This window comes from Corvus hawaiiensis, chromosome W, assembly GCF_020740725.1.
Source record: "Corvus hawaiiensis isolate bCorHaw1 chromosome W, bCorHaw1.pri.cur, whole genome shotgun sequence".
Lineage (NCBI taxonomy): Eukaryota > Metazoa > Chordata > Aves > Passeriformes > Corvidae > Corvus > Corvus hawaiiensis.
In genome coordinates, this window is record NC_063254.1 from 4,477,415 (window position 1) to 4,489,589 (window position 12,175).

A 12,175-nucleotide genomic window follows, 5' to 3' on the forward strand; every position below is an offset into this window, starting at 1 on the left:
TTAGAGCCACTGACCCCACCACCAGCTGTAATAACAGACACTATATCCCAGGCAATCCAGGACTGTGAAACATGCAGGCCAAGCAGGTAATGCCCCTGTGGTATGGGGGGCAGTTGTCTAAATGTAAGTATAGGGAGGCCTGGCAGGTCAATTACATCACACTCCTTCAAACCCACCAAGGCAAGCACTATGTGCTTACAGTGGTAGAAGCAACCACTGAATGGCTGGAAGCATAACCTGTACCTCACGCCACTGCCTGGAACACTACCTTGGGCCTTGAAAAACAAATTCTGTGGTTACACGTCGCCCTTGAAAGAATTGAGTCAGACAATGGGACTCATTTCAAAAATAGCCTCATAAACACCTGAGCTAGACAACACAGTATTTAGTGGTTGTATCATATTCCCTATCAGGCACTAGCTGCTGGGAAAGTTGAACGGTGTGATGGAGTGTTAAAAGCCACACTGAAGGCAATGTGTGGTGGCACCTTGAAGTAGTGGGATCTCCACTTAGCAAAGGCTACCTGGTTAGTCAACTCCAGAGGTTCTGCTAACTGAGCTGGCCCTGCCCAGTCCGAACCCCTGCATACAGCAGACAATGTTCCTGTGGTGCATATGAGAGGTATGTTAGGAAAGATGGTTTGGATTAATTCCACCTCAAGTAAAGGCAAACTCATCCATGGGATTGTTTTTGCTCAAGGACCTGGTTACACTTGGTGGGTAATGCAGAGGGAGGGGAAACACATTGTGCACCTCAGGGGGATTTGACTTTGGGTGAGAACAACCTGTAATGGTGAATTGCATATGTAACACTGGTTGCTGAATGGCACTGTGTGAGAGACTGGAAGGATTGCTGGCTCGAAACATTTCAGGCGCATGTGTGCGGGAAGGGGCAGGTCGGGTCTTGCTCTGGTGAGGCAATGCCCTGCTCTGCACACCCCACCCCCCCAGGCCTATATCCCAGCCCCTGCCGTGGCCGCCAATCCCCGGCACACTGGGGGCAGTGCTCCACACCCCACCCCAATCTAGCCCCAGAGTGGTCAGATGACCAGAAGTCCCACCTGGGGGAAGGGCCCAGGAAAGCGAAAAGGTACTTAACCCAGAACATGAAGAGAGCACGTCTTGACCCTACCTTTCCTTGGATTATATATCAGCTGAGATACTGCTGCAACCTAGGAGTGGTAGCTATATTCATTCTTTTCTATATCTTTTCTTTCTCTCTTTCTCTCTTTTTCTTCTCCAATTCCCTCTTCTCAGAGTTTTGAGTAACTTAAAATTGGATGGGCTTGGAGTTTGCTAAGTTGAATGGGCTAAGTTAATGCTTTGTGAAATGTTTTGTTGATTGAATGCTGCTCTAAACTTTTACCAAAATTCTCTGATTTTCTGAAGTTGCCAGCAAAGAAAAATAGTATTTTCCAATAAACACTTAAAATACATAATGAAGCAACGCAACCATTTTAACATTTCAATAATCTGTTACTGAACAAAATCATCTCATAAGATACATGAGGGACATTAGACTGGAAAACACAAAGGTCGATCAGCAAGCAAATTCTCCGAAATAAAGCTTACCTTTGAGCCATCCAAACTGATTATCCTGTAGACATTTCTTGTGCTGTCGTAGAAGTAGGACACAGTAACAGCATGCTTGCTGGTGGGAACCCAGTTCTTCTTAGTGTTTGGATCAATCTGGAAGACATGAGCTCGGGTGCTGAAGATAGGTTGTTCCCTGAAGGATAGAGAGTAAAAGTAACGAATCTGATTTGTATGTAATACTGTTGCACACAACTTAGTTGTTTCCACTGGAATGTACACATTTCACTTTACATGATAATTTTTTCCTAAGAACTTCTGGATGTGTTCCTGCATAGGGCAGTCAAGTGCATTAATATACATATGAAAGCAAAATGCAAGCCTTCTAAAGCAAAAATCAGCACCCAGCTGTAGTCATATAAAGACAGTCACCTCTAAATATCGATTCAACCCTGTTGCACCACCTACCCAGTCCTCACTTTCCATCTATCCCTTTAAACTACTGGGCATCAATACATGTGTAACTTCATCTTGTTACACTGCATGTTGCAGGATGTGTACTACTTCAAACACCCATCTTCTCAAAAATCTTTTAATACCCTGATTATTCTAAATTAATGTGCCATGTTTTAACCCCAATTGGCAATTAAGTACCACACAGCTGCTTGTTTACTTTCCCTACACATCCTGGTGGAATGGGGAAGATAATCAGAAAAAAAGAAAGTAAAACTCATGGGTTGAGATAAGAACAATTTAATAGTTGAAACAAAGTAAAATATAATAATAATAACAATAAAGAGAGAGAGAAAAAAACCCAAGAAAAACAAGTGATGCACAATACAATTGCTCACCACCCTCTGACTGATACCAAACCCATCCCCAAACTATGATCGTCTTCTGGGTAACTCCCCCAGTTTATATACTGGGGATGATGTTTTATGGTATGGAATATCCCTTTGGCCAGTTGGGATCAGCTGTCCTGGCTATGTTCCCTCCCAGCTTCTTGTGCAGCTCTTCACTGACAGAGCATGAGACATTGAAAAGCCCTTGACTCAGGGTAAGCAGTGCTCAGCAACAACCAAAACATTGCTGTGTTACCAACATTATTCTCATACTGAATCCAAAACACAGCACTGTATCAGCTACTGAGAAGAAAATGAGCTCTATCCCAGCTGAAACCAGGACACAATCCTAACTCATAATCTGAAACTGAACTGGTTGATCCAATATAATTATTCTAAAACTAACATTAATTAGGGTTAGGAATATGTGTTGTGAAACCCTCACTTTTTGGAGCTTCACATCTAAACATTTTCCTAGCAACAGTAAATATGTATAACATGCATGATTCGAAGTTAACTGCTTAGCAAATAAAATTACGTAAGGTAAAAAAATTACTATACTTTAGAGTTTACAACTTATTTTTCCACCTGATCATTACCAAGACATAGAGGATTGCATAGAAATCTAAAAATATTTATGTATCACTAAGATGGCTGTCAGTTTAAATTTAGCTACATTTTACTGACAAATAGATTGTTGTATTCTTCAGGGAATGCTGTCATCACCAAATCCCAAAGATATTAAGTACCAGAATTTTAAGTTTTTTACTTTGTAGGTTTTTGAACTCTTTTTTCTCCCATTTCCAGGTGTGAAGAAACATATCCTTTGTCCCTGACTTCATCTCCCTTTAAGAGGTAAATTCTTAATACATTTTTCTGCCTAAAATAAAAGCAAAGGAAAAAAAATAGGATTTGGGGTACTCATAGTCAAAGGGTTTCACTCTGGCCTCATTACAAAGGGGTACATGTGAACTCTCAGAAACGTGCTTGGCAGCGAGAGAAGCCAAGACCAGTTGATTTCAGCAGCAGAATTGTATTATTCAGCTAGGAGTTAAGGCTCCTTGAAGCCCATATATCAGAAAATGTGATGTTCTCCTATGTTGGATATTAGATGCAATACAGAACAGACTAATGAGAGCACTGTTTAAGTGAAAGCTAAAGGCAGAGGAATTTAGGCCTGGGGAATCAATGCACATGTTAGTCCTACATACAAATGTCACTGTACCCTAAGCATCAACTCATCTCCTAAATCACCAAGCTATAGGTTGGGTAGATGCTTTCCTGATTCCAATCCCTTGCACAAACACAAAGGTTATGCAAAGGTGACTTTTATAGCCCTTTTGTTTAACATAACATTTACACTAATTCTTATCACTCTTCTGAGTCTCTACAATTACTTTTTCAGTCAAACCTAAACTTTAGTTCTTGTCTTCAATATTAGATACATTTTCCATTTACCTCCCAATTAAGCATACCCAAATGTAATTTGAGGCATATTACCACAGCAGAACCAGTTCATTAACTCTGGAAAGGTAAAGAGCCCATCAAAACAAAAGTCATAGAAGCCTGACTATTATTTGAATGAAGATTGACATTGGAAGGAGAAAATAAAGGCTCTGAACACATTAACTAAAAAGACAAGAACTGAATTCAAATCACAGATGTGTGGTTAATAAATACACATTTGACCAAAAATGCTATTCAGTTCTGTCACAGTACAGTATGCCACACAACTGAGGCTTTCAACATATCAGAGGTGTGATGCATTTTATCTGGTAGAGTCAATTTTCTTCATACGGTGTAGGAAGCCAGAGTGCCGAAAATATTTCTCTGCCTGTTTTTAAGGGTTCTTACCCTCCCTGAACAACACTGTTTTAGCCTCAAGCCTTGGAAAAAATTACCAACAGTCAGACAACAACTAGAAAATACAGTGGTGTGAATTAGGTGATAGACTACTATGTAAGATTGTCATAGGGTGAAAAATTTAGAGGTTTTAGGCTTCTCTTTATAGTAAATAGATAAGAGTAAAAAATATCAAAATGGAGGATTGTTGTTGTTCTCTAGACCTTCTTCTCCTTCTTCTACTACTCCATATTCTGCAGTAAAAGTAGTTTGGATTGATTGGATAGAAAATTCCACAGTTCCTAGTCGTGTTACTGAATAATTGGTAGGAAAGTGAAAATAATGTACGTTTTTAGTAACTATTGGTTAAAATATCTTTAAAATCTGTGCAAATCTTGATAACTAGAGCTCACTCCTGCTTTCCTGTCTTCTATGCTGTACCTGGGTCACACTAGTGGCTCTGTTCCTCTGCTAAGACTTAATAAACAACTATCTGGAAGCATTGAAACTCAAGGAAAAGTCTCTGTTTATCTTTGAAACTCCTTGCAAGGACTTTCAGCAAATTCTCTCCCATCAGGAGAGACTTGATTTACAGCATGGTACAGTGTCAATAGTGATGCCTTTTCCTGGTCTTAAAATCAAGAGTCATACACGGTTAGAAGGGGAAAAGGGATTTTACCTTTGTATTTATTTTAAGGATCCTTAGGTGCACACATCCAGGTCATATACATCGAAATGCACCCCGCCGAGTATATCCCCAAAGTTCTGGTATAACATTATAGGTTTTACTAATTAGCATATCTATCAAAGATTCCCCAATGAGAGGCTCAAGTGAGCCCTCCTCCCCAAGGAGCCTTCCCCTGGATGGTTCTATCTTAGTTTACAGAATGTGTTCTGGAGAGGACCTTGGGGTCTGGGACACACTGATCCCTAGCTACAAAGCTTCTAAAATGCTTAGTCTCTTAGCTTGACAAACAAGTCCAAGAATGTAGGCAAAAAGCTCTAAGAATACAGAAGTTGTAAAAAGGTATAAGAGGGGTATAAAAGAAAAGGCAAAAAATCTTCATGGCATCAATAGTAGCTAGTATGGGACTATGTTTTGGATTTGTCCTGAAAACAGTGCTGCTGCTGATGCTTAAAGATTTTTAGGTTTTTCATATCTTTGTAGCTTTGTAGATTTTTAATACATATTTTTATGGCTTTTAGCACCTTCTTACCCTTTTTCACACTTTAGAACAGTAGCTATGTCGCATTCTTGAAATTCTGTTTAGTCTTATTTTCAAGAAAAGAATTTCTAACAAGGACACTTTTGCACCAGAACTTAGGAGACATAACAAGAAATAGGGCAAAGAAGGCCCTGGAGAGTCTCCAAGGGGCAGACCCAGGGGTGGGTTACCAGCACAAGTGTTCTCCTATTGGATGTACTTGCTAGATATACTAATTAATTAATCTTAAGAAATTGTAGAAATACTGTACCATGTGTGTGCATAGCTGTATTTTGTGCACCTGAAAGCTTTCATTAAAGAACTGCTTTTTGTCTTACTACTTTAATATTGTTTGGAAAAGTTTTTCTTCTGATTCCAAGCAACAATGATGTAAGAATGTTTTCATTATTGCTGAGCAGTGCTCATAGAGAGTCAAGGCCTTTTCTGCTTCTCACACCACCAGTGAGTAGGCTAGTGGTGCACAAGAAGTTGGGAGGGGACACATCCAGGACAGCTGACCCCAAAGGGATATTCCATACCATATGACATCATAATCAGCATATAAAGCTACAGGAAGAAGGAGAAAGGGGGGGGACATTCAGAGTAATGGTGTTTGTCTTCCCAAATAACTGTTAAAAAGTGATAGAGCCCTGCTGATAAAATGATGGAGATGGCTGAACATTTGCCTGCAAATGGGAAGTGTTGAATGTATTCCTTATTTTGCTTTGCTTGCATGTGCTGCACTTGCTTTACCTCTTGAACTTTTATCTCAACTCATGAGTTTTCTCACATTAACTCTTTGGATTCTCGCCCCCATCTGACCTGAGAAGGAGTGAACAAGCAGTTGTGTGGTGCTTAGTTGCCAGCTGGGGCTAAATCATGACAACAGGTTAATATTCTCATATGTAAAAGGTAAACAAAAACTATACAACTAAAGCAAGAGTGAGCGTACTAGTTTGAAAACAAACCAGTGGGAGATCGCAAGTCAGAATTATAATTTAATAGGAAAATTAAAATAAATGCAGTAGTACAAGAACACTGACAGAGTCAGGATACAACCTAACACCCTGTTAGTCAGGGTGGTGGTAGCAGTCCAGATTAAGTGGTCCTGTTGAAGCAGTGATCTTGTAGAAGGGTCTGGTCTTCACCTGAAGGTCCAGTGGTAGCTCTTGTCCTCTGGGAACCCAGTAGGTAAGGGCTGACTGTGGTGTTCCAAACCTCAGATTATATCCAGGTAGGAATGCTTGGTTCCTCCCCCTGGGCGGAGCATCTCACAATGGGATGATGTAATTTTATGAGTCATGCAGTGAGGCTTGATAGCCCATTAACAGAAAGATATCCCTCTGGAGGGAGTTTCTTGCATTTGCATTATCTCTTGCCAAAGTTCTAAGCAGCTCTCTCTGAACTGCTATGCTTTTGACCTGGATCTCTATTGCCCCTTTTTGTGGGGTATGCCCAGCCACTGCCCTGGAGGGACATCTGCTGAGATAAAGAGATTGAGCAATCTCCCAGCAGGAACCCCCCTGGGAAGGCAGCTACTCTTCAGTTAGGGCGAGAAGAAGACAGACCCAGAATCCTCTGGGAGACCCTATGCAGATTCTTTGTAACCCATTGGCCTTTACCCTCTGACACCCACCCCCTGTAACCCTATAAAGCCAGCCCTCTGCCCCTGAGAGGGCAGAGAGCTGCCAGTCCCCAGCCTCCCCTTCGCCAGAGTACGGACCAACAAGAAAGCGACTTCGTGCGGAACCAGCCACACGAGACTCTCGTCCCTCTCCCTGGTCTGGCCTGGAGGCTGCCCTGCAGAGCTAAGCTGAAATCACGAGCTGAAAATCACTAAAGAGCTGACAGCTTCTGCACGGGCCCTCCTAGGTAGCAGCTGAGGGAAGACACTGAGCCTCGGGAAGGCGATTCCTTTTGGGAACATCTCCCCGGACCGGTCACAGCTTCCTTGGTCAGAGCTACTGGCCCCTAACCATCTGTCATACCTTTTAACTGGTCTACAAATTTGATGAAGTTCTCCCCTTGTTCCTGCTTTATACTGGAGTAGCTGGGAGGAGGGGTAGAACTGCTGGGGGTAAGGGACACCGCCCTGTCTGCAGCCTGCTTCAAGTCACCCAGGACCGGCTCCGGGAGTGTCCGGGCCTGATCTAAAGGCTTTTCTAGGTTGCCTTCACCACATAGTTCCTCTAGGGTTAAATTTGATCTGTTGGGATCGCTCTAGTAACTCGCATGGAGGTCCTGGAGCAGACTTTTCCATGTCCTCTCCCACAATAGAGATTCAGCTGGGGAGAGCAGGCAGCACATGATTCTCTTAATATCATGCAGCACTAAAATACTTGCAGCAAAGGTAGCCTGAACTAGGCTTTTGAAATAAGGGGATTCCCACCCGAAATCATTTGCAGCCTGTTGGGGTTTTCAGAGTTCTCCTAGGTTTTTTTCTGTTAAAGGAATTTTCCCCATAGGTGTTGTTAAGGGGACAAATTGCTGGGTACTTCAGAAAAACAAAGAGCTACCCACTGAGGGTGGGCTGCATCTGGCTACTCTTTTGTTTCACCTGAGTGTGAGGTGAGTCGGTCCCCCGAACGCCGGAGAGGGAGACTGTTTTTCGTCGACTGCTTTTCCTTCTGCGGAGAAAAACCCCAGGATCCCTAGCCCACCTTCCCTGCCCTGCTGGGAGCCGGGCCATGGCCGCCCTGCCCCACTGTTGGTTCGAGGCTTCACTACGTTGTAGCCCTGCTCACCCTGACTGCCCAGACCTCCAGGGGGTTCCCCGTTTGGATACATCTCATCTGCCACCAGGGATTCGTGCTCGTCCCTCCCATTCCAGCCTGCTGTTCCCGAGGGTCCGGCCAGACACCGGGATCGGCTGCCTAGGGGTTTGTGAAGCTTTTTTGTTCCATCCCTTCCTGGGATCCCAGGACACCATTGCCGCGTGCTCCCCGAGCTCGCTCCGGAGCGCCCCCTGCAGCTGCGGGGGAACCATAGCACTTGCCCTGCTCACTGGGAGCCGCTAGCGCCCCTGCCAGCTGCTAGCGGAACTGCACCCGAGGGGAAAGGGCCTGACAGCCGAGAAGGCTGGGACTGGGTTTGTGATTGTTTGCTGTTACTGGCATAGTTATTGTTGTTTGTTTGACTGGTTATACACATATAGATATATAATAGTAAAGAACTGTTATTCCTATTTCCCACATCTTTGCCTAAAAGCCCCTTGATTTCAAAATTATAATAACTCGGAGGGAAGGGGGGTCGCATCTGCCATTCCAAGGGGGGCTCCTGTCTTCCTTAGCAGACACCTGTCTTTCAAACGAAGACAGATCTTGGCGCCCAACCGTGGGGCCTGAGGGCATTAAGAGAGAGGGGTGAAAAAGGAATAACAGTTCCTGATTAACTTACTTTTGTGTGCTGGATATAGGAACCTTGTTAGGCATCACTATGTCGTCTAGTTTACCCTGTTTTGGGTGGCAGGTGGTCGTGGCTATATTCTTCCCCTTTGCAGCTCCTTACCTAAACATGGGTCCTCTGACTAAGGCTACCATTGCTGTTATCCAGTTTGCGCTATGGGTCAAGAAGATGAGGAATTCATGGGTTTTTAACTTCCTCCGGAATGTGGGTACATGGATAAAGGGTTATAACACACTAAGCACATGTTTTTGGGGTTATGTTAAAAATGGTACCTTCTGTGAGGAAATGACACCAGGGGAAGTTTTCTCCCAACTCCTCAACCAGTTCTTTGGGCCCACCCCACCAATTTTCAAAGGGTTTAGATTCCCTCTGAGTACTAAACAACTGGTGCTGGTAGGCCTACTCTATTTAGAATAGCCACAGATCTGCCAGGATGAACCATGCTTCTCACAGAGATATGATGGAACTCCATTTATTCTATTGTCAGTCCCATAGTTATACTCTAATTCCCCAAGCACGCATAAGCAAGCCCCATGCTATTGGGTTACAGCTACTGTTCACATGGCCTTTAATAGCAAGCGATTGGTTACAGATTAATATGCACGTGACTAACTAACATAAGTCTTACTCTTTCTATGGTTAGCATCCCCCTCCCTAACATCCTGTCTGTTTGCCACATCAGCATTGCTCTTCTCTTTTTTCTCTAGTCAAGGACAGTTCACTAATATAGCTGGGATTGTGCACGTTCATGTCCCTGTTCACTCAGCCATTTCTCTGCAATTCCCTCTTTTTCTTCTTGCACAGGCCAAGCCCGATTAACAACGTTCTCTAAAGCCTTCCGTATGCACCCAAAAATGCAACAAAATATCCTGAGCATGACAGACGCACACTGCCTAAAACTTCTTGTCTCAGGCACTTGATAACATTCTCGGCATAAACTACCTCGCCCGTCTACATTCCAATTTCCCCTATGTACCAGTTTGGCCAAATTTTGAAATATATCCTCTGAGAGAAGGCAGGTCACCACCCCTCCCCCACCAGGTTCAGGAAAAAATAAATTTTCCTCAAAGGAAAGTGAAAGAGATAAAAACTATTTATTTAACAAACACACGGGAGAAGGAAAATAATGCTAAATAATAAAATCTTTCGCTGTGGAGAAAAAACCTGGGAAAGTGTTAGAGTCCTCCCTTTCATCTCCTTGGAGCTGGGGCTTGGCCCAGGGCCAGGCCCTCTGTGCTCGGTGGAAAGTCCTCCCGATGTGTTCCGATAGTGAAGCAGTCCAGCAGAAAAGAGAGAAAATCCAAAATTCCAGGGAAGGAAAAAAAATTTCAACACTCAGTGTCTCTGGAGAAAAAGAAGCTGAACCACTGGCCAAAAAACTGACTTGGGGAGCAGCAAGCCGGGTGCTTCCTCCCTCCCCTGCCGCAGCTGGGAGAAAAAAAATTGCTATCTGTGTGTGACCTTGAACAAGCTGCAAACCGCTTTGAAAAAGGTTTGCTCAGTTTTTCCTTCCCCCCTCAGGCTCAGTTTAGAGGCATAGAAAGGCACAAAGTTAATTTCTGGGCATAGGGCAGTGATATGGGATACACATCATAAAGTCGCCCCAAGACATTCCACCCCTTATCCCATATCGTTGGCTCAATGCCCAAACTAATATATTCTAACTCTAAACACATAGATCAATACATACATATATATATACACAGCTATGTACAAACAGAGACAGTGACCCTCAGCAAGCAGTGGTATACAGGCATTTCACATTACAGGTGGTTTTCACCCAACAATCAGATCCCCCTGTGGTACACAACGTGTTGTTCCATCTTTCTGCATTACCCACCATGGGCAACCAGGTCCCTGAGCAAAGACAACCCCACGGATGGGTTTGTCTGTACTCGAGGCAGAATTCATCCACACAGTCTTTCCTAACAGACCTCTGACATGCACTACTGGGACCTTATCTCCATCTGCTGTATGCAGGGATTCAGATTGGGCTGGACCAGCTCTATTGGTGGAACCTCGGGTGTTAACTAACCAGGTGGCCTTTGCTAGATGCTGCTCCCAATTTTTGAAAGTTCCCCCACCCAGTGCCTTCAAAGTGGTTTTCAACAATCCATTGCACCGTTCCACTTTGCCTGAAGCTGGTGCATGCTAAGGGATATGGTACACCCACTCAATGCCATGTTCTCTAGCCCAGGTATTAATAAGGCTATTCTTAAAATGAGTCCCATTGTCAGATTCAATTCTCTCAGGGGTGCCATGCCTCCAAAGGACTTGCTTTTCAAGGCCCAGGATGATGTTCCGGGCAGTAGCATGAGGCACAGGGTAGGTCTGCAACCATCCTGTGGTGGCTTCTACCATTGAGAGCACTTGCCTCGGCGTGTTTGAGGCAGTGTGATGTAATCAATCTGCCAGGCCTCCCCATACTTGTATTTGGACCACTGCCCACCATACCAAAGGGGCTTTACCCACTTGGCCTGCTTGATCGCAGCACGTCTCACAGTCATGGATAACCTGGGAGATACTGTCCATGGTTAGATCCACCCCCCGATCTCGTGCCCACTTATAGGTGGCATCTCTGCCCTGATGACCTGAGGCATCATGGGCCCATTGAGGTAGGAACAACTCTCCCTTGTGTTTCCAGGTCAAGTCTACCTGTGACACTTCTATCTTTGCAGCCTGATCTACCTGCTTGTTGTTTTGGTGTTCTTCGTTAGCCCTACTCTTGGGGACATGGGCATCTACATGGCGGACTTTCACAACCAGCTTTCTTACTCGGGCAGCGATGTCTTTCCACTCTTCAGCAGCCCAGATTGGTTTTCCCCTACGCTGCCAATTAGCTTTTTCCCACTTTTCTAGCCATTCCCACAGAGCATTGGCTACCATCCTTGAATTAGTGTAGAGGTAGAGCTTTGGCCACTTCTCTCTTTCAGCAATGTCCAGGGCTAGTTGAACAGCTTTCAGTTCAGCAAGTTGGCTTGATCCACCTTCCCCTTCAGTAGCTTCTGCAACCCGTTGTGTGGGACTCCATACGGTTGCTTTCCACTTTCGTTTCATCCCTACAATGGGACAAGAACCATTGGTGAAAAGAGCGTAGCATGTGACTTCTGATGGCAGTTGGTTGCATGGTGGAGCTTCTTCAGCACGTGTCACTTGTTCTTCTTCATCAGTGAGACCAAAGTTTTCACCTTCAGGCCAGTTTGTAATTATTTCCAAAATCCCAGGGCGATTCAGCTTCCCGATACAGGCGTGCTGTGTAATGAGAGCAATCCATTTGCTCCATGTAGCATTGGTGGCATGGTGGGTAGAGGGAACCTTTGCTTTGAACATCCACCCCAGCACTGGTAGT

General features: G+C 44.2%; 1 protein-coding gene across 1 annotated transcript in view; it reads right to left on the bottom strand.

Annotated features, from left to right (window-relative positions):
- The window catches only part of LOC125319334 (homer protein homolog 1-like), a 368,242-nt gene that overhangs the window by 286,339 nt on the left and 69,728 nt on the right, over positions 1-12,175 (bottom strand). The window contains exon 2 of the mRNA XM_048290442.1: positions 1,572-1,728. Coding sequence (XP_048146399.1) covers positions 1,572-1,728 — 157 coding nt within the window. The remainder of the gene's footprint in view (positions 1-1,571; positions 1,729-12,175) is intronic.